The 23,151-nt window shown below is 44.9% G+C and overlaps 1 protein-coding gene across 4 annotated transcripts in view; it reads left to right on the forward strand.

Annotated features, from left to right (window-relative positions):
• Positions 1-23,151, forward strand: part of ADCY4 (adenylate cyclase 4) — a 67,112-nt gene that overhangs the window by 5,847 nt on the left and 38,114 nt on the right. For 2 of the 4 annotated variants that reach the window (XM_053361455.1, XM_053361458.1), the window contains exons 1-5: positions 12,609-13,036; positions 15,810-16,293; positions 19,736-19,933; positions 21,312-21,473; positions 22,781-22,930. In XM_053361455.1, the coding sequence (XP_053217430.1) occupies positions 16,123-16,293; positions 19,736-19,933; positions 21,312-21,473; positions 22,781-22,930 (681 nt within the window). In that variant the 5' untranslated portion in view covers positions 12,609-13,036; positions 15,810-16,122. Of the gene's footprint in view, positions 1-12,608; positions 13,037-15,809; positions 16,294-19,735; positions 19,934-21,311; positions 21,474-22,780; positions 22,931-23,151 lie in introns of those variants that run through there. The other 2 variants (XM_053361456.1, XM_053361457.1) reach the window with 2 other exon arrangements.

Below are 23,151 nucleotides of genomic sequence, written 5' to 3' on the forward strand. Positions count from 1 at the left end.
AGCTTTAACACATGCATGAATTGGGATTGCATCATTGGGATTGCGTCATATATTTCTGAGGAAGTGGGCTCATGTCCACACAAAAATGATGCCGTAATACACAGCACTTTCTAAGATTTCAGTCTGCGTTAGGAAGATTGCTACTTTGTGCTTTCAGAAAGCGCTTGTTTAGTATGTAAACCTGGGAGCAGCATGGGAGCTTTCCAGTGGGTGAGGAACCAACCCGGCCCCTGCATTTATCATCTGAGGCCCTTCTCACTGTGTTCCCTCCGAGGGAGGGAGGTGCGGAGGGTGTCAACAGAAGAACATGCCTTCTCAGTGGTGGCTCCTCGCTTATGGAACACTCCCCAAGGAAGCACATCTGGCACTATCACTTTAAGGGCCAGGCAAAAATTTCACCAGGTCTTGGCTCTTAATTATCTGTGGCCTTCAGTGAGTGGGATGCATTAGTCTTGCGTTTTTACAAATACATTTTTAGCTTTTACTCTCTTTTAGTTTTACCTTGGTTTTAATGTATGCACTATTTTTGAGTTACTTTAAATAAAAAGTGCAATAAGTTAACAAGAACAACCACATGCCCTCCACCATGTCTCCGATGAAAATAGGGGCGTCCTATTCCATAATAATAATAATTTTACTATTTAAACTTCACACATCTGACCGGGCTGCCCCAGCCACTTTGGGCAGCTTCTAACATATAGAAAAACATAATGAAACATTTTAAAAAACCCTACCCTATACAGGACTGCCTTCAGATGGCTAGGGGTGCGTGTGTCATATAACTCCATACCCTCCAACATTTCTCCAATGAAAATGGAAACGTCCTAAGGAAAAGTGGAACATTATGGGATCAAACCAGAAACCAGGACAGTTTCTGTAAATCTGGGATTATCACTGGAAAGTGGGGAGAATTGGAGGGTCAGCAACTATCTCAGGCCTGGAGACCAAGTGTGACCCTCAGGCCTCTCGATTTGACCCTCCTCCTTAGCCAACCCCACATCTCTCCCGGCCCCACTCTCGCTCACCCTCCTTGCATGTTTTTGCCTGGCTGGAATGTGTCCTTAAACTCTGAGAATGTTTTCCTGGATAGATGGAGAAGGGCGTGCGAGTGTGAACAGAAGCTACCCATGCAAAGAGTATGGAAGCACCACTTTAGCTAATGGGGTCTCCTGCTGCTGCTGTGCCGCTGCTGCACGATTTCTGTTCTCATCTGAAGCAAAGTTCTTAACCCGAAGTAATATTTCTGGGTTAGCGAAGTCTGTAACCTGAAGTGTATGTAACCTGAAGCATATGTCACCAAGGATACCACCGAACAGTCATACCTTGGGATAAATACACTTCAGGATAAGTATTTTCGGGTTGTGTCTGCGGTGACCCAGAAGTAACGGAGTGCGTTACTTCTGGGTTTCGCCGCTCGTGCATGCGCAGACAGTCAAAATGCCTCTCGATTTGACCCTCCTCCTTAGCCAACCCCACATCTCTCCCGGCCCCACTCTTGCTCACCCTCCTTGCATGTTTTTGCCTGGCTGGAATGTGTCCTTAAACTCTGAGAATGTTTTCCTGGATAGATGGAGAAGGGCGTGCGAGTGTGAACAGAAGCTACCCATGCAAAGAGGCACACATCCCAGGGCAGGTGGTGTAACCTTTCTTCTCGGAAGGTTTAGGCTTTGTCACTCTTTGATTTAAAGCAGAGTCTTGCAGAAGGACCGGACCTAGGGTGAGATGTTGATTTCTCCTCCTGCTGCTGCTGCTGTTGTGAATCAGCAAGGAAAAGGAGGGGCAGGAAATATCACAATTTCCTCTCTCATCTCAGGCAGCTTCTGCAGGGAGAGGGGGCTGGGGTCGGAAAACAAGGGGGCAAGAGAGTGGGATGCAAGCGTCTTTGGTGTGAGTTTAAATATTATCATTAATTTTTCCCTCAGGAGGGAAGGAGCAGTAGACGCTGCCCCCCCACCTAGCTGTGTTTTTTACTCACAACAACCAGCACAGCCTGTCAGTTTCCTCCTCCTCAGGGCTGTGTACACACACCAGAGTGTCAATGCACATGTGAGTCACACAGATCTGATTTTCCCCGCGTGGGCTTTTGGGGAAGTTTGTCCACACAGGACCACTTTCCATTGAACTCTGTCACAATGTTTCCAGTCCATGCAAGTAGGCAATGCTTGATGGGTTGCCATCAGTGCCAGATATTACGTATAAGCTAAACAAGCTATAGCTTACAGCCCCACTCTCTTGGGGGCCCCAAAAAAATTTAAAGGGAAAAAAAAATTGGATGTACATTTCCAAAATATAAGATTTTAAAAAATATACTTTGATAAAATACATACAATGGTACCTCAGGTTAAGAACTTAATTCGTTATGGAGGTCTGTTCTTAACCTGAAGCTGTTCTTAACCTGAAGCACCACTTTAGCTAATGGGGTCTCCTGCTGCTGCTGTGCCGCTGCTGCACGATTTCTGTTCTCATCTGAAGCAAAGTACTTAACCCGAAGTAATATTTCTGGGTTAGCGAAGTCTGTAACCTGAAGCGTATGTAACCTGAAGCGTATGTCACCAAGGATACCACCGAACAGTCATACCTTGGGATAAATACACTTCAGGATAAGTATTTTCGGGTTGTGTCCGCGGCGACCCAGAAGTAACGGAGTGCGTTACTTCTGGGTTTCGCCGCTCGTGCATGCGCAGACAGTCAAAATGCGCAGATGCGCTGTCGCGTCTTACGTTCTGTTCAGGATGCGAACGGTGCTCCGGAACGGATTCCGTTCGCATCCCGAGGTCCCATTGCATTTTGCTATGTGCAAATGTGTTTAGATACCTATTAGGTCCATAAATTACCATATAGCATATATTCAACACAAAAAACAGTGACAATTTGTTGTTGACAAAGGACAGCTGGGCATATAAAGGGCCCCATTAGCTTCAGTGGCTTAGGGCTTCATCAAACCTAAATCAGACCCTGGTTGTGACACCACTTTATGGCTCCCCCCAAGTCATTCTGGGGTGTGTGGTGTGTTAAAGGTGCTGAGAGTTAAGAGGCCCCCATTCCCCTCACAGAGCCACATTCTCTTTGCCAATTCATTTCTAGGTTGCTAATTCAAGATGCTGACATTGGGGTTTACTGAGGCCCCAAATCTCTGGAAAACCATCTCCTTCCCTACAAATCCTCTAGGTGCCTTCAGAGGCTTGGGGTAGAGGAAGCAGAAGAGGGCATTCTTTGTTGTTATAAGAAAGAAAACAACTGCTCCTTTTCCCTTATGGGGTATCCAAAAGCCCATACAGAGTCCTTAAGTAGGTTTCCTATTGGTAGGAGAAAATAACAGAGGCCATCCAGAATATATTGAAAAGCAAAGCAGCTAGTAAGCCTGATCTTTATTGTAATAGAGAAGTACTGTTGCAACAGGGTCCCCACTCCCCACACACAGGAGGGAAGAGAGGACCCAGAACAATGGCGTGCAAGCCCTTATATAGACTTTTGAAATTGCCTCCCCTGTAGCCCAAGACCACCCCCCTGAAATACATGTATCACAGAAGGAGGTGGTCTATAGTAGAAATCTTTGCCCAGGATACTTAATAATGGTCACTGATTGCTTTGCCTGGGCAGCCTGGCCATTCTTTTGTGATGGTAAATACTTTAATTCCTGAATCCAGATCACAGGCTCACCCTATCCATAACAAACACTCCCTTAAGACAGGATTTGTAAGCAAAAGGCAATTGGGAGGCTTTCCCATTTCCTCCCCCCTTACAGAGAAATATTTGAGGTCAATTTGGGAGAGTCAAAATAGCTTCAGGTTTGCTCTCCTGTACCATTTCAGACATGTGGTTTATATACTTATGTATATGTTTGCCTTGTACGTTGTTTTGAACTGTATTTAATTGTTGCAATCTGCCCTGTGACCTTAGGATGAAGGGCAGGTAATTAATAATAATAATAATAATAATAATAATAATAATAATAATAATAATAATTCACAAGGGGTCTTAACAATCAATCCCTCTTCCCAGGAGCCTATAGAAATTGTAGCTCTGGGAGGGGAATATGAGGTCTCCAAATAACGCTCAGCATCTTTAACTAACTGCACCTCCCAGAATTCTTTGGGGGGAAGCCATGTTTGCTTAAAGTGGCATCATGGTGCTTTAAATGTATGGTGTGAATTATGCCTCTGTGTTGCTGTGTCCTCCCCTGAATTTGTACTTGCTCACCCTCCCTGAGTTCTGGAAACCTGAGGTCTATTATGAGCATTCAAACAGGAATGTTTACCTGTTTGTGTGTCCATTTAAGTCAGGCATAGGCAAACGCAGCCCTCCAGATGTTTTGAGGCTACAATTCCCATCATCCCTGACCACTGGTCCTATTAGCTAGGGATGATGGGAGTTGTAGTCCCAAACATCTGGGGGGCTGAGTTTGCCTATGCCTGGTTAAGTGGGGTTTTTTTCCCCAGCCATACCAGGCTTTGTGGAATCCAGCTACCAGTCAGATGAGGGCAACATTGTGTGGACGAACTAAGCAAGATGCAGACATGAGATGCATCAAATCCACTTTAAACTACTTCATGTGCAGTCTTGGTCTCAGGTTTCCCCCTTATAACTCAGCAGGGAGGAAGATGGGGACAAAACTAGAATTAGTTGGCCCTGCACTTGTGGTTGGTTTTTGGCTCTGCCTGTCACATTCTTGGGCTCCACCTCCTATTGGCCTCCAAAGCCTTTCCAGCTCCCTGTCCCAATCCAGCCGCCGCCGCCACTGGGAGCTGGCTAGGAATTGTGGTGATTCCATACCTTGGCTTGTCACCGTGTCCTATTAAGCCCTAGTTCCAGCATCATCAGATGCAAACGAGGGTGACCAGATGCAAAGGAGGCTTCGGCTCTCTCACAATAACCTTTCGTTATCTTGCAGAAGAGGGGAAATGTGCCAGGTACGGTTTGCTGTAAAGGTCAAAGGTGAGAGAAGCCTGCTTGTACTACAACCCTTAACCGACCTTTAAAAATGTCTTTCTTTCTTTCTTTCTTTCTTTCTTTCTTTCTTTCTTTCTTTCTTTTGTTTGTTCTTTTGTTTGTTTTCAGGGAAGATTTATTTATTGTTTTCAAGTTTATACATTTCACTAATTTTATACCTTTCACTAATTTTACAATCATTTTGACATTTCAAAACTTGACTTTCCTTCCCCCTCTTTCTGCAGTTCCTTAAATTTATTTTTAATATCTTCTGCATATCCAAATTAACTTAATTTACTCACTTATTCATCTTCTTTAAATATATACTCTTATAAAACTGCAGGTGCCAATGTTTTCATCTGTTTATAATTTATCTGTAGATATTCAATAAACCATTTCCATTCTTTTGTTAAAAAAAAAAGGAATGTTATCTGGATCTCTTATTCTTCTGGTAAGTTTCACCATTTCATTCCATTTTTGGATAAGTAACATTCTTGCCACTGTAGTAGCATACAATGGTACCTCGGTTTAAGAACAGTCCTGTTTACGAACGATTCGGTTTATGAATTCCACAAAACCGTAATTAGTGTCCTGGTTTGAGAACTTTACCTCGGTTTAAGAACAGTCCTGTTTACGAACGATTCGGTTTACGAATTCCACAAAACCGGAATTAGTGTCCTGGTTTGAGAACTTTACCTCAGTCTAAGAACGGAATCCGAATGGTGGAATGGCACCGGCGGCGTGAGGCCTCATTAGGGAAAGCTTGCCTCAGTTTAAGAACGGTTTTGGTTTAAGAATGGACTTCTGTTTTTTTTTTAATAATTTTTATTAACTGGCCAATCACATCAGATTAAATCACATCACATAAATTCCGAATTACAAAGCCAAATTTTAAATTTTGTTGGGGGGACCCATACTTCAAGATCCGAAGGGGAATTCTGATCATCTTCTTGCTACTGCGTTAATGTCCAAATCAGTCCAAATCAGTCCAGACAAAGTTCATAATTCTATCCCGTCTTAGCTTGCTGTTTCCACATCACATCTTGTTCATATAATTTCTCTTTTTTCTTTATGATCTCTTCTGATAGTCTCCTTAAGCCGATAAACACCAATAGTAATAATAATCCTGTGTGAATTTTCCGTTCTTCCAATCCTCAGATCAAGATGGTTTCCATATATCATCTCCTTCATAGATAACATCGCTCTTTCCATCATAATCTTGCGAAACTGTCGCTCTTAAGTCCCACTGAGGAGTTTAATCCACAATATATAAACAGCTTGTTTCTCTCTTTCTCCTCCCAGACTCAAGACCTCCGACAGAGCTTCCCAATATGGCGACAGCATTTTTAACTGCGTCATTTCAAAGCTCTTATACCTTCCAGGCTCTTCTTGAAACATGCTTTGGTTCGAAAGTTTATCTCCACACAGCCCTAAATCCACAGCTTAAGTCCTTAAAACGACATTTCTGACTCTTAAGGGGAGGGGATTCTTGTTTAATCACATAAGAAAAGAAAGGAAAGTTTTTTCCCCCTCCGCCGTCAGTCATTTGCCATACCGTGTCTTGGCGTATCTTCTCATGTTTTATTCTTGTCTTGTTTTATCAGAGATCTCTTCTGTTAGCAGTCTTTACTCCCCCTTCTTCCTTGAAGTATGTGCAATTCGTCTTGTCCAAATTGTTTCTTTTGAAGTTCTTGCAACTAGTGGCGCGAATCAGGGACGGCGTCCAGGAGTGCCGAAATCCCACAGGAGGGCTTTGTGCCTAGTGCCCCCATCCCCACAATGGACTTCTGGAACGGATTAAGTTTGTGAACCGAGATATGTTCTCATTTTAGCCTCACAACAGATTGCAAAAGTGTAACTGAATCCAACCATTACATCCCAACAGCTTCCTTGTTGGTGCCACCTCTGTAGAGAGATGTAACTCCTTGCCATCAGGATGCTAAGAAAAGTTTCCTCTGTTGAATTTCTGCTATTACTAGCATTAATTCTTGAAAAATATATATCTAATCATCATCATCATCATCATTTTTATTTATACCCCGCCCTCCCCAGCCAAGGCCGGGCTCAGAATTTGAATGGCAGAGCCCTTTAGATCTGGCAGAGCTCAGAACAGGTCTGGTGGGGGAGGAGGCAGGAAACAGAGACTAACCATTTAGGGGCAGATCTGAGGCTGAGATTTGTTCAAGCTTGAGTGGTGTAGCTCAGTACAAAATCTGTCTAACAGCAGATTTTCTTTTAAAATGCAATTTTTCAAAGCAGAAACTGGATGGTCACTTTATCAGGGATGACGCTGTGGTGGGTTTTCTTCATTGGCAATGGCCTGGACCATATGATTTGTGGGTCCTTTTCATCCCTAAGTAGAGATTCTTATGTTACTCTAAGCTTGGTGGTATATTTCTAGTGACACATATAATAAGAATGCAAGAGCGCAGTCACACAGCAGTAGTTTGCATGGCTGCCCACAGGTGGCGCTGTGAACCATAGCAGCTTTGCTTCTCCTAGCCCTCTGCTGTTGGGGCCCAAATGGCTTCATTGGCCTGAAGTGGTTGATACGAGTGTGGGGGGAGGAGGCCCAAAGTGAAGGGTGGTTTGAGCAAGCTATAAGGGAGGCAGTTGGTAAGGGGGTTGGCCAGGGGAGTGAGCAGGTGTCAACACCTCCCCATTCTGAGGAATGAGAGACTCCATGGCTTCCAGGTGCTCACCCAGGTTCAGTTTCTTTGGAATGAAGGTCAGCAGATACTGTGAGGTCTTTAGGATATACGTATATAGAACCTGAGCATAAGATGGAGGGGCTCATAGCATCAACACCCCAAAAGATCTTGCTTCCCCACTGGCTGCAGCTTTGAATGCAGCACAGATCAATGATGTCTCTGTGTCAACATATTACTTGACTTCCTCAAATCTCTTCCATCTGAGTTTCTTAGTAATTATATATAGCAGTTTCCAATATCATTATTTCATAAAACCATATCACAGTTATAGTCCTATTTCCTAACTTTTCTTATCGTACATTTTCTTATTTATTTATTTAATCCCAATTTGATCCTAGGCCTAATTGATTCTTTCAAGTGATTACGTATCTTTAATATTACAATATTTACTCAAATAGTCTTTAAATTTCTTCCAGTCTTCTCGGTGTTCCTCTTCTTTCTGGTAACGGATTCTCCCGGTGAGATCAGCCAGCTCCATAAACTCCATCATCTTCATCTGCCATTCTTCTACCGTTGGTAGTTCTTGTGTTTTCCATTTTTTGGCTAGTAAAATCTGTGCAGCAGTTGTGGCATACAAGAATACTTTAACATCTTTTTTTTGGCAGTTCGGAACCTGTTATTCCAAGGAGAAAGGCCTCTGGTTTCTTCATAAAAGTATATTTCATCATTTTTTTTTAATTCATTATAATTTTTCCCCCAGAAGTCTGTTACCTTGGAGCAAGTCCACCACATATGATAGAAAGTACCTTCCTTTTCTTTACATTTCCAACATAAATTATCACAATTAAGCTCAGCTCTCCACACACACTGCCTATTTTTCTTCTATCTACCTGCCACATGAGGTTGGGCAGCATGGGCGAAGGCCCACCCGTTTGTTCTATGGCACAGAGAAACTCCTTTGGTTATGCTAGCTCAGGGGTCGGCAACATTTTTTGAGGCTGGTCTGGTCCACTCCCTGGCTGACCTCCTGGTGGGCCAGAGCACGTGTGCCCAAGCTATTTCTGGTGCACCTCCGGGTTGTAAGAGCGCCGGAAATAGCTTGTGTGCATGCACACAGGCACTCCTCTGTCCCGGAAGTGCGCCAGAAATAGAGTGTACAGGTGAGGAGTGCCTGTGCACGTGCGCACATGCTATTTCCGGCATTCTTCCAACCCAGAAGTTGGTCCCCGCGGTGAGAAAAAAAATGGTGCCGTGGGAAAAAACATGGAATACCCACGCTGATCCATGGAACGGCTGTGGGTCAATTCCAGGAAGCTCATGGGACGGAACCAGCCCATGGGCCTTAGGTTGCCGACCTCTGTGCTAACTTATGGCACTTAACTAACCAGCCACAACTTATTGCCTAGTGAAAAGCACTGGTTGGGTGACCTTGCTCTCATACCTTCTGCCCTCACAGAAACAGGGCCCCAAGAAGGGACTCAAGACATCATCCGAACCAGGGGTCAGCAAACTTTTTCAGCAGGGGGCCGGTCCACTGTTCCTCAGACCTTGTGGGGGGCCAGACTATATTTTGGAAAAAAATATATGAACGAATTCCTATGCCCCACAAATAACCCAGAGATGCATTTTAAATAAAAGCACACATTCTACTCATGTAAAAACACCAGGCAGGCCCCACAAATAACCCAGAGATGCATTTTAAATAAAAGGACACATTCTACTCATGTAAAAGCACGCTGATTTCTGGACTGTCCATGGGCCGGATTTAGAAGGCGAATGGGCCGGATCCGGCCCCCGGGCCTTAGTTTGCCTACCCATGATCCAGACTGACCCTGCAAACCTACACCAATACTTTTGTAAGACCATCATGGCTATACCTGGAGTTTTAGAAAGCAACGAAAGAACAGAGAGACAAATGATCAAATATGAAAGCCTGGTTGGAGACAATATTAAAAATAACACGAGCCATGGTAAACCGTGTAAGAAAACAGCAGAAGAAAGACAGGTTCGAACATGGGGAAGAGCTTCGTGATGGTGCCAGCTGTTTGAGAGTGGAACAGTCTGCCTCGAAAGTGGTAGACTCTCCTTTGTTAAGCTGAGGTTGGATGGCCACTTGCCAAGGGGCTCTGTGCTAGATTTCCCTAGTTATGGACACTGGAGCCCTGCGAAAGGAAAGAGGTGGCAGTATTCCTTAAAGCAGGCAGATGTTGAAGGCCCAGCCAGGTTCTTCTGTAAAACGACTGTTGGTTGGTTGTGTATGGAGAGGGGCCTGTGTTTGGGGAAATTGATGGGCCATCTAAATGGGACGAAACTGTCTTGCGACTGCGAGGGACAGGATGACAAGCGTGAAATGACATTAGCTGGACAGCTCATTAGTGGCTCTAAAGCTGTCAGGAAGCTGCCGGTTCCCTCTGGTCTCATAAGCAGCCTGGTTCATGCAAAGGTTTATTATTATTATTTTGCTTTCCTGTTTCCAGCCTACTTTCCCTTTCTTCTGGCCCCCTTCCTCCTCACCAGCTTCCTGGTGGGATCGTCGCAAGCACACACATATGCTACAAAACCCGTTTCAGCAGCTGAAATAGGCTCTGCTATCCAGTATCGGTTTTTCCTTTGTCGCAAAGAGGCAGGCGGAGGAAACATATGCTTTTGACGTCTCGGCTCCCAAAGGGGGCTCCAAAATGATCAAGAGGACTAGAATTCTGAGCTGAGAGTAAACAATGGGAATTCCGCAGCCGATTCTGTGACTAAGCTTCTGTTGGGTAAATGGGTGCAATTCAAACACTTGATTTCTTTGAAGTACTGAATTGGAAAAGAACAGCTGAGACACTGTGTGACAATTGCGTCATGAGTTACGTGGCCGTTACGGACAATACAGCCTCCCTTTTAAGCGTTTTGTTGGAATTGCTTGGTCTTTGATGTGGGACAATGCAGCAAGCTCTAATGGATGTTTGTTTGCTCCAAGCCCTTGGGATGTGAGTCACACCTGCATTCTATTTCAGGCACGGTGAATGTAGCTCACGGGCACCAGTCCCTGATCCTTTCTTTCCCTTGGTTCTAGGGCAGAGGTGGAGAATCCTTCTCAGCCTGAGAACCATGTTCCCTCATGCAGAATCTTCCAGAGGCCGTACACCACTGGTGGGTGGAGCCAGAGGCAAAAGTGGGTGGAGCAATAGCTGTGTACAGGAAGCTGCATTCCAGACAGGCAAAAGTCAGAGGTCTCTGCACCTCAGACCTCACAGCTCTCCGTCGTCCAAAAAAGTGGGAGGTGTTAACACAATTCAAGGACACATTTCAGCCAGATCCAAACATTCAGGGAGGGTGTGGAGCAGGACTAATGTAGCCTGGAGACGGGGGTATCCTGGAAAGGGAGAATGGCCTAGTAAAAATCTCGAGGGCCAGAGAGAGAGAGAGAGATCTGAACGGCCACAGTCAGGGCCAGCCCACCCATGAGGCAAGTTGAGGTGACTGCCTCAGGCGGCAAGATCCACCAGGGAAGCAGATGCTGATTGTGATCTCCACTCGCCCCACGTGCTCCTGATATAGATCTTCCCTCACCCCTTTTTCTTTGGCGGGGAGCGGGGTGCCATTTTGGCAGTCAACATTTGGGCCTGAGATTCCCTCCCACCAACCTAGGCCAAACCCTGCTGTCAGGGAATTGTAATAAACCCTGTTTAATAAGCCTGCTTCGTTAATAACGCCTACACATGGAGCCTGAATGATGAATCTGGGGTCAGAACAGCACAAGAGATGCTTATAAGAGGGTGAAGCTGGTTCACCGAGTGGGAAGAGAGCCGTGAGGATCCGCCTTGGATTTTGTTCAAAATTAAAGCATCCTCAATTAAAATATGCAATAAAACAACAAAAATAAGGCGGAATATAAAGTAGTGCTGAGAAGAATGTCAGCGTAATAATTTCAGCTGTCCTGATGGAAAAATCTCTCCTCTCCCCCTCTCCTCTACAGGTGCTGCTTTGGGGCAGTCTCTCTCTCTCTCTCTCTCTCTCTCTCTCTCTCTCTCTCTCTCTCTCTCTCTCTCTGTGTGTGTGTGTGTGTGTGTGTCTGTGTGTTTCTCTCCCACCCCACAGAGACAGTTGCAGGGAGGGAGAATTGCTCTAGTCTAGCAGAACTTGTTGCATTGGTTTGTGGAACTATTTAGTTAAATATGGCTCTTCACATTAAAACAGGGGGTGGAGGAATGCAGTTTAAATGATAAAACCATAAGTTCCGTTTAAGGGTATGCTGGTCTAAACGTGTATGTCTTCAGGAGTGAGGAATAAGTGTTCTTATAAGTAAAGAGTTGGATGAACATGTAAAGTAGGCATTGGGGGAAAAAAACCCTGCTATGTTTTAAGAATTTGAAGGGAACATTTAGAAAGTAAAAGGCTAGGGCTTGTGACAGTTTACTGCTGCGGGTTTTATGAGGTCCGAAGATGGAAAATTAGAACAAAATCAAGTGCTCTTGTGCAATGCAGTGTTCTTCAACCGTGGGGCCCCAGATGAAAAAAGCCTCCATTTGACAGTGGCAAAGGCAAGAAAACTGAGCTCCTTTGGATCAAGGTCCTGCATGGGCCATAGTGAATCCCAAAGGGCTTCCAAGGTGTTGCCATTTTGAGGTGGGATTCTACTGCATAAGAGCAAATCCAAGTTGTGCCACTAAAAAGGATTCCACACACTTGTGCCACAAACCCTACTTCCCCCTAAAGGTGGATCACTTCCAGCTGGCCTGTTTATTGAGCATTCAACCTCATTTGTTTGCTGGGAGATCAGATGATGTCAGCTATTTTAACAAACATTCAGTCTGTTTTTGGTTTTTTTGCGCGGAGCTTAGATGATGTTGCATCAAGCAAGTGCTATCCCACACTTGCCGGTGCATTTTCTCTTCTCTTTCCTTATTGCAAGAAGTCCAGTCTTTTAAGAAGGCGGGTTTGTTGCAGCCAGCTTTAATTGCACAACCTGAATTTGTCGCTATGTGATTGACTCCCACCCACCCACAGATTGCGACACTCAGGAAGCACAATCAGACTTTTTACAGATAAGGAAAGCAAGGGGGAAACGCACAGGAAAGTGCCGGGTAGCCAGTCCTTGATGCTTCATCTTCGAACCTCCCTGCATACATATTTGAAGCAAACATATTCAGTGCATAGCTGCTGGTGTCCAACCTCTCTGCAAACTTTGTGCAGGTGAATCTGGATGAGTGCTGAATAGAACAGGCCACCTGAAAGCAACCCAGGAGGACTGTGCCTCCCCTGGCCATTGAATCCCACCCCCTGACCCTTGGGGATGAAAGTGTTAATCTTGCCGGGGAGTTTTTAATCTCAAGTTGAGCTGGCTGGGCTGTGGGGAGGCAGGCAGACTGACTTCCTGCAGCTGCGTGAGAGAAGTCGGAGCATGGTGAGGAACGGGAGAGATTCCAGGCTGCCTGCTCCGAGGATGGAGCTGCCGGTGGTTGTTGGAGCAGGTAAGAAGCTAAGAAGCGCCCGCTTCCTCGGCGTTTGCGCACTTTGTGAGGTGGCAGCTGCCTGTTGTGTGTCCAAGGCAGGGAAGGCTGCGCAGGGGAGAGATGGAAGACTGAATGGGTTTTTGCATCTTGCCTTTTAAAAAAACGTGATGATCGGTGGAGAGGCAAGAGGGGATGGCCAACTAGGCACGGGAACAGCAATCCATCGTTCTTGGGTATTTCTTCACCTGCACAGAATAAGGGAGGTGAATATTTGTGGCATGGGGTGAGTCCTGGATTTTGTGAAATAGCACTTTTTAAGAGGGAACTGTTCAGAAACATATGCACTCACCAACGGGAGTGTGTGGGAAGTGTTTGCATTTATACTCTGCAAAGGAGCACAGCAGAGGTTGACAGATGCTTAATTTGTTGTGGCACTTTGACAGTTTATATAAAAACTGATTGATTTCCCAAGTGGGCAAGATATCTATCTATCTATCATATCTATCTATCATCTATCATCTATCATCTATCATCTATCTATATCTATCTATCTATCTATCTATCTATCTATCTATCTATCATCTATCTATCTATCATCTATCTATCTATCTATCATCTGTCATCTATAATATTTATTTCTGTGTGTAATGGAGGGAGAGGGGAGAGAGAGAGATGTATTTCACTTTTTGTTATCATCCCTGAACTTCATCCATCCACCTGAATTGGTTATCATTTTGTATCCCTAAAACTCAGATCAGCCTCATCTATCTCATATGGGCTACGTGAACAGATAGTCAAGTCTGGCTTCGGCAGAGGTAGCTCTGAATTCAAATTCCAGCCCAGCCAATAAAGCTCTCTGGACTCCTAGCTCCACTTTCATGGGAGTAAGCCCTACTGAATTTAGCAGGACTTACTTCTGAGTAGGCATGGTTAGGATTTCACCATAATCTACCTCGCAGAGTTGTTGTGAAGCAAAATATGATAGAGCTCATTAGAGGAAGGTGAGGTAAAAATATGGTAGTTCATGTTTTTGAGGGGAAGAATACATAAAATTTCTAGTAGCCAGCCTCATGTCTTTTAGTCAGCCATGTATCCTCTTCTCTTCTCTTCTCTTCTCTTCTCTTCTCTTCTCTTCTCTTCTCCCACCCTTCACACTTTGTTTTATTTCCAGACAACTTTTTCTGACTTTTCTATCCACTCTTTCTATCTGACCATCTCGGCACTTATTCACCGAGGATGTGAATTCACACGAATTCCAGCATGGCTGTTTTGCATATTATTAATATATCACTTGCCAGAGCTCATAGTTTAGATGATGAGAGGTTCTTTCCTTGTTTGTTTCTCCTTTCCTTTCCTTTCGAGGCCACAATTATCACATCCTTGTGTTCAAAACAGTTCTTACAATAATTAATAATAATGGTGGCGGTAGTGGTGATGATGATGGCAATTACATTTATATCCCACCTCTCAAAGCTCAAGGTTCTAGCCATGGTGCTTCTCAGTCATATCCACACCATATGTTTAAAGAACATGTGAAGCACACAGATTTCCCCAAAGATTCCTGGGAACTGTCATCTATTCCTCACAGAGCTACAAACCTGAGAATCCTGGTGTGGAGATGACTCCCATTTTTATCCTCACAGCAACCCAGTGTGACAATTCAGGTTGAGAGAGACCCAATGTCACCTAGTGAGCTACATGGCTGAGTGGAGATTGGAACCTTGGTCTCCAAGGTCCTAGACTGACACTCACCACAGCACCATACGGACTTGGCAGATGATGATGATGATGATAAAAACAAAAGCTAAAGGCACCAACTTTGGGTCCCCAGATGTTGCCAGACTACAGTTCTCATAATCCCCAGCCAATTTAGCTGATGGTCAGGTGTAATGAGAGCTGTAGCCCAATGACATACGTGGTCCTAATGTTGAAGAGTACTGATAACTCCATTGGTAGAGCATAAGACTCTTCATCTCAGGGTGGTGGGTTTGAGTTAAACATTGGGTTAAAAAAATAAATCCTGCATTGCAGGGGGTTGGACTAGATGACCCTCGTGGTCCCTTCCAACTTGACCATTATATGATTCTATGACAACATCTGTCTTTTCATGAATACTTATGCATGTAGTTAAAGAAACAGATTGTGGAATTATAGAGTTGGAGGGGACCTTTTAGGTCATTTATTCCAACCACTCTGGGGTTCAATATATGAAGTTCAGAGCTAGATGTCCCTTCAGTTTCTGCCTGAAGACCTCCAACAAGGTGGAACCTTTGTAGCCATTATTACTAAGGAGGAATAACCAAGATAACAATTCTCTGGCATTTTCAGTACTAAATTTATGTTTCACATTTTAGAATATTCAGTTAAACAACCTTAACATATCAATGACCCCCCTTCCTCTCTTTCCATGGTTCATTTTGCACAACATAAATCCCTGCATATTTTATATAAACTAAACCCTTCAGCATTCCATTATAACATCCATCAAAACTGATTTACACTGTTGAATTTATCTTAATGCTGCCCACTTTTTCAAATATACACCATTTTCCTATATTCAATAAACATTACCCAGTCTTCTTTAAACGTATGTTCTTCTTGTTCTCCTATTCTATATGTTAGGTCCGCAAGCTGCGTATATCCCATCTCTTTAAGTTGCCATTCTTCTTTAGTCTGTTCATTTTCCATTTTGGGGCTAACAGAACACAAGCAGTACTATTGAAGTATTCAATATTAATCTATAAGTGTGAATAAGGACCATTTGTTACCTACTTTTAATTTCTTTCCCCAGGGCCTCGTGTTTCAGACTCTCTGCACTGATGATGCCCGCTTCACCTGACTTAGGTGGCTCTTGCTGAGAACATCGTTCCACACTGAGATCATCCACCCCAGATTTCGTGCTCACTGCTCAGTTGGATTTCCCCATGTCCCCTGTCTGGATTAATACACCCGTTTTTTCAAAGATGGGGCTCTGCAGCCTTGAAGTACAAATGGGTACCCTCAACAGCTTCAGCAAGAGGTGCTGATTGATTTTCCCTTACTCACCTTGGGAGGAGTGAGCTCTCCTCCCCTCCAAGGCAGCAGTTTGTGGGAGCAGGAAAGCCATGCCCTGCCAGCGTCGCCCGCAGTCAACCAGCAGCGACACCCCACGGGAGGACCTCTACTATCAAACCTATTACAGCTTGAGCCAACAGTACCCCCTCATCCTCTTGCTCCTCTTCATTGTGTTGGGCATCTGTGTGGCTCTCATTGTGACATCCTTTGCCAGTGGCCGGGTAAGCATGTTTGCAAGGAGAGAGAGAGAGCGCGCGAGAGAGAGATGGGGTGTCTACGGGAGTCAGAACAGAAAAAAATTGCTCCCACAAAAGGCCACCAACAGGATGGCTTTAAAAGAGGATTAGACAAATTCACAGAAGATGTGGATATCAGCAGCTCTCAGCTCTTATCATTTTGTTGCATGTCCTTTTTCGGAAGTATTGTGTTTCTGAATACCAGTTGCTGGAAACCACAGAAAGGGGAGAGTGTTGTTGCATTCAGGTCCTGCTTGTGGGTTTGCCACTGTTGTCCACGGTGAAAACAAGATGATGGACTAGCCTGATCCATGAGTCCTGTTCTTAGGTTCTAAGAACTTGGTTATGGGTGGGAGAGCTTGTGGCCCTCCTGATGTTTCAACTCCCATCATCCATGCTGATGGGTTTTTGGAGACCAAGAACATCCAGAGGACTACGCAGGTCCCCCATCCTTAGATGAGGTGGTTGGGAGAATAGCTGAGTTTGGTGGAGGGACCATAGCTCAATGGCAGAAAGTCCTCAGATTAATTCCTGGCACCTCCAGTTCAAAGGATCTGGCAGCAGGCAATAGAAAAAGCAGAGTAGATCTTGGTGGGCAGACTTCAGGCTTTCAAGATATTTTTTGGGTCCCTCCAGACATCCTCTTTATTTTCAATAATTCGTAGTCATGATGGTTCCAGGAAGGATATATGTCATGCTGCTTTCATTTTTTTTATTAAGTTTATTTTATAACACATACACACACACACACACACACACTCACTCATAAAAATGCACAATCAAAACCAAAAAACCAAAAAACAATGAAATACAAATAAAACATAATACCATATGCAAACTTACACAGGTCAAATAATCAACAGTATATATATATCATATTTCAATTCTTTTCTTCCAGTTGACTTCCTTCATCCTAAACACGGTTCTCTTTTCATTTTTGGTAGACTGTCTCCTTAGTTTATTATTACCCCTTTTTCTTTCTATTTTTAGCTTTTATACTATAATTTATTTTGCAGAAGTTAGTTGAAACAAAACCAAGTATTAATTTGAGGACACTGCTTTTTCAGGTATTCTCTATATTTTCCCCATTCTTTTTGAAATTTTTGCTTGGGCTGACCCCTAATGGCTCCTGTTAATCTAGCCAATTCAATATACAGTGGACCCTCCAGATATGAACTTAATTCATCCCGGGGGTCCGTACTTACCCCGAAAAGTCAGTATCCGGAGGCGCCACTTCTGTGTTTGTGCACGCCTTGATAGAGCGCTTATGCGCACGGGGAGAAACCTGGAAGTATACACTTCTGGGTTTGCCACGTTCGTAACTCAAAATTACGTTACCCAAAGGTAACGTAACCCGAGGTACTACTGTAGTCAAATAATTTATCTTGCCACACTTTTTTTTTTGCTATGGTTTCTCTTTTCCAATTTTTGCCAGTTAGTATTCTCGCAGCCCCTGTAGCGTAAAGGAATATTCTCTTGTTTTCTCTGGCTATAGCTGTGTCTAATATCCTCAATAAAAAAGCTTCTGTTTTCTTAACAAAGTTTTGTTTAGCTCTTCATACACCATCCTGTCATGCTGCTTTCAGTACCATTAGTGCCTGCAAAAGTTATGAGGCAGACAAACTGCTTTGTTTCCAATTGGTGCATGCCCCCATGACTTCCTGCTGTAATCCTCTAACTCAGGGGTCAGCAAACTTTTTCAGCAGGGGGCCGGTCCACTGTCCCTCAGGCCTTGTGGGGGGCCAGACTATACTTTGAAAAAATAAAAATAAAAAATGAACAAATTCCTATGCCCCACAAATAACCCAGAGATGCATTTTAAATAAAAAGACACATTCTACTCATGTAAAAACATGCTGATTCCCGGACTGTCTGCGGGCTGGATTTAGAAGGCGATTGGGCTGGATCTGGCCCCCGGGCCTTAGTTTGCCTACCCATGCTCTAACTTCTCATATCACGAAAGATTGGGATTGTTGTTTCCAGTTCCACTTTTGTTGCACTACGGCTGTCAGCACTCTTAACATACAGCTCCCAGGATTCTTTGAGGAGAAGCCACAATGCTGCTTTAAATGTGCAATGCATTTGGGGGCCTCGTTTCCTATCAGCGCATGTCCTGTAATTTTCTGCTGAAAGCTTCGTGGGCTTTGGGGAGGATTGCGCCAGTCCTCTGACAGGATGCCGGAGCCCTGCTGCCTCCTTCCTAAAGTCAGGCCAGATTTGGGAAGGTGGAGGAAAGGCTCCTGGACCCTTTAGGGGGCTAGCCTAGTCCTCTTAGACCAAAGACCGCACACCCAGGGTCGGATTTAGGTTTGATGAGGCCCTAAGCTACTGAGGGTAATGAGGCCCTCTTATATCTCCAGCTGTCCTTTGTCAAAAACAAATTGTCACTGTTTTTTTGTGTTGAATATATGCTATACTATGGTAATTTATGGGACGCGGGCGGCACTGTGGGTTAAACCACAGAGCCTAGGACTTGCCGATCAGAAGGTCGGCGGTTCAAATCCCCGCAACGGGATGAGTTCCCGTTGCTCAGTCCCTGCTTCTGCCAACCTAGCAGTTCGAAAGCACATCCAAGTGGAAGTAGATAAATAGGTACTTCTCCAGCGGGAAGGTAAACAGTGTTTCCGTGCGCTGCTCTGGTTCGCCAGAAGCGGCTTAGTCATGCTGGTCACATGACCCAGAAGCTGTACGCCGGCTCCCTTGGCCAATAAAGCAAGATGAGCGCCGCAACCCCAGAGTTGGTCATGACTTGACCTAGTGTTCAGGGGTCCCTTTACCTTTACCTTTATGGTAATTTATGGACCTAATAGGTATCTGAAGCCATTTGCACATAACAATATATGTATTTTATCAAAGTAATTGTTGAACTGAAATACAATTAAGAAGAAGTATATTTTTGGGGGGGGCAAGAGAGTGGGGCCCTAATCTATAGCTTGTTTACCTTATACATAAATCCGGCACTGCGCACAACACTGACCCTGAGATTAAGAGGAGGAAGCTGACATGTGGTGCCAAACTCTGGACTGTTTGAAAGTAAGAAGGCAGTCTGAGGTGATGGACACTGTTTCTGTTGCCCTAACTGGCCAGCCTCCATTGAGCCGTAGCACAAAGTCCAAACCGCCAGCTGCACCGCTCTATTTGCTGCTGCATTGAACATACAGAGCTCCATTATACTGTGCCTGAACACTCCTGCATCTGCCCGGGAATTCTGTGCTCCATTCAGAGTCTCTAGCACTGATGTTTCACATCCTGGTGTCCTGACTCTCTGAGGCGGATGCTGGCCTAAATCTGAGATTTTTCTCTCTTTTTTGCGTTCAAAGCATTTGCTCTGCTATTGAGTGCAGTGCCCCCCTAGTGGTATAACTCAAACCAATGCTGCAAACAAGCACAAACGGAATTGCTCGTTTAATTCCCCTTTTCTCTCCAGGATTTCTCCTCCAACCTGGGCTTCCTGATTACATTATTCGTTGCCCTGGCAATCTTCAGCCTCATCCTGATCCTCGTGTGCATAGAGAGCTTCTTCCAGCAATGCACCCGGCTCTTCTCCGCCATCATCTGGACCTGCCTGATGACCATGGGCTATGTCTTTGTCTTCACCGGAGGGGTGGTCAGTGCCTGGGATCAGGTGAGGGGCTCAGGCTTCATCCTGAAAATTAAAATGACGAATAGGAGGAGCCTTCAGATACCTGAATATAAGCCTCACTTTCCCCCCAGATTCTGACCGTGAAAAGTTAAAGTGTGGCTTAAATTCGCGACCTTACAAAAATTGACTTTTACCATTATCATTGCTGAAACAGGCATACGGTAAAACGGAATGGGTGTGAGTGCCTGTGAAATTTTAAGGGCATGGCATTACAGGCATTACAACGAAACCAAGACACCAAACCGGCTTGCAAATATAAAGGACAATTTTACTTAGTTCAGCAAATTAAAGAGCAACGTGCATATCAAAGCCTGGAGATACTTATAGACATACAGTCAACTAACGGCACAACTCTGCCAATAATATATACAGTGGTACCTCGGGTTAAGAACTTAATTCGTTCCGGAGGTCCGTTCTTAACCTGAAACTGTTCTTAACCTGTGGTACCACTTTAGCTAATGGGGCCTCCTGCTGCCACCGCGTGATTTCTGTTCTCATCCTGAAGCAAAGTTCTTAACCCGAGGTACTCTTTCTGAGTTAGCAGAGTATGTAACCTGAAGCATCTATAACCTGAGGTACCACTGTATAATAATAATAGTGTCATAGCACAGTTGAAACAAGCAAATCGTTCTACAGTTAGTTATCTACTGGAAGCGCAAAGTCGTGTAAGGTTGCAAGAAAGGGTTCTTCACATGGCCATATGTAAAGGCAGGGGTCATGTTCAAAGAACATCTAGACAAGAATTGCGCACCTGGGACTGGGCAACCTGGGGGGGGGGGCGCCGGGCGGATCTTTGCACCCCGGTGCCGCATATGCTTAAGACAGCCCTGCCTCTATTTGCAGCCCTACTTGTAGATTGGTGACTGGTATGGAAGAAACAGATGGATATTATATGTGGAAAAACTGGGAGTAGGCAAGTTCTTGACAATGGGTCTGAGGGATGCTTGTTCCAAAGTCAGCATGAATGTGGCAGAAACCATTTCAGCAGATTGTGGCCCACGTAGGACCAGTCTGGATAGTTAGCCTTGGTGAAGACTTGATGTTTTCATCCCCAAAAAAGTTTTTGAGTTTCTGCTGAAATGAGGTTGCATTTTAATGTTGTATTTTAACCTTGTTTTTAAGTTGTATTCCAATCAACTTGTTTTATATTTGGTGTTAGCCACCCTGAGCCCGGTCTTGGCTGGGGAGGGCGGGGTATAAATAAATTTATTATTATTATTATTATTATTATTATTATTATTATTATTATTATTATTATTCCCTGACCCCCGATTTTCTTTCCCAGACTAGTGGAATTCACACATTCCTAATTTCCCTCCTGTCCCAAGGAGAACTGACGCGGTGTTCTTTTCTCCCAAAGGTCTCCTTCTTCCTCTTCATCATCTTCACCGTCTACACCATGTTGCCTGTTGGCATGAAAGATGCCGTGGCTGCCGGCTTGGTCTCCTCCCTCTCCCACATCGTCGTCCTGAGCGTCTACCTCTCCCTGGGGCGCGGCTCGCGGTCAGAGCTAGCGCTGCAGGTAAGTGGGGCCCTGTCACCCCATCCGTGCTTCGCATCACAAGGTGGGCCGATGGGACATTCCTGGGAAATCCTGTTGTACGTGGGGAAATTCCCTTTGAGGGACGCTCACAGCAAATTCAGCATGAGTCTGACCTCATTCAGTAACGCATTACCGGAGTCCAACGGAGTCTGTGAGAGCATTTCCATTAGCACACATCATCCTAGCTGCTTCATCCTCTTAGCTGTACATCATCTTAGCTGCTTCATCCTCTAGCCAACCAGCTTCTGCCACCCTGGCATCTCGCCATCTCTTCATCCAATCACAGTCTTTGAAATCGCTTATTCGACCTAAGCTTTTTGCTGTACATTCAGTGCCTTCCTTGCACTTTTTCTGGAGTTGCTTTTCACTCTAACAATCAGCGCTGGGCTCCTCTTAAACCAGATCTGTGGTCAGGCTGCACTCTTGCGTGGTGACGCTGGCCTTACTGATAATGGGCTTTGCAGAATTTCTACCCTGAGGTATTATTACATTTGTATCCTACATTTTGTCCAAGGAGCTCTAGGTTGTAGACATGGTTTTCCCCTTAATCCCCACAACAATTGTGCAAGGTAGACCGGGCTGAGAGTCAGTACTGGCCCGAGGTCACCCAGGGAGCTTCGTGGCTGAATGGGGATTTAAGCCTTGGTCTCTCACAGTCCTATAGCTCATCCAGACTTCCTTTTGTGCCATGCTTTCCACGTCTAAGCAGGGTTTTTTTTGTTTGTTTTTGTTAAGTTGTGGGTGAACATATCAGATTCTTCAAACAGCTCTTGTTTATTCATAGGCCAGGACAGAACTGAACTGAAGGGTTCAGCCAGCCTGCTTATATAGAGCTCCAGTACAACGTTACTGTAACAACTTTCTGTAACTATCCAATCACTGAATGTCACTTTCGATCCCTTATTGGCATATGTGGACCTGAACTACCTACAGTATCCCCCTGCTGGCCCAGGGTGAGAACTTCAGTACATAACAGTTTTGGTCCCTGTGCTTTCACTGGGAAAACCCGCATTTTACTGCTGAAAACCTGATTGTGATTAAGCAATGAAATGTGGGTTTTCCCAGGGACAGCTTTGGGACCAAATAAAATAAACACAGAGCTTTAAAGCCTAGATCTGGGCCTAGAAACATGGAACAAGAGGAAGTTGGATGAGCCCCTCGTCTGATACGCAAAAAAAAAAAAAAAAGTACACCACACTGGCTTCTCTTTCTAGCACTGCACTGTGTCATGGTCGCCTCCCAGTCTTTCTTCGTCTTACATCCTCTCTTTTTGCACCTGCCTCCAGCTCCTGGCCAATCTCGTCATCTTTGTCTGCGGGAACCTGGTGGGTGCCTACCATAAGCACTTGATGGAGGTTGCCTTGGGGGAGACCTTCCATGAGACCTTCAACCTCATCCAATCCCGAGTCAAGCTGGAGTCTGAGAAGAGGCACCAGGTGAGTACGGAGAATGGCTTTGTGCACAGAAGGTTCCATTCCAGGTAGGGCAGGGAAAGGATTCCAGCCCAAAGCCTTGGGCAGCAGCTGCCAGTCCGTGAAGATGAGCCTCTCCCAACCTGTGGCCCTCCAGATACTGCCTGACTACAACTGCCGTCATCCCTGACCATAGGCTGTGCTGGCTGGGGCTGATGGGATCGTAGTCCAAAACACCTGGAAGG

Source organism: Podarcis raffonei, chromosome 13, assembly GCF_027172205.1.
Source record: "Podarcis raffonei isolate rPodRaf1 chromosome 13, rPodRaf1.pri, whole genome shotgun sequence".
Taxonomy (NCBI): Eukaryota; Metazoa; Chordata; class Lepidosauria; order Squamata; family Lacertidae; genus Podarcis; species Podarcis raffonei.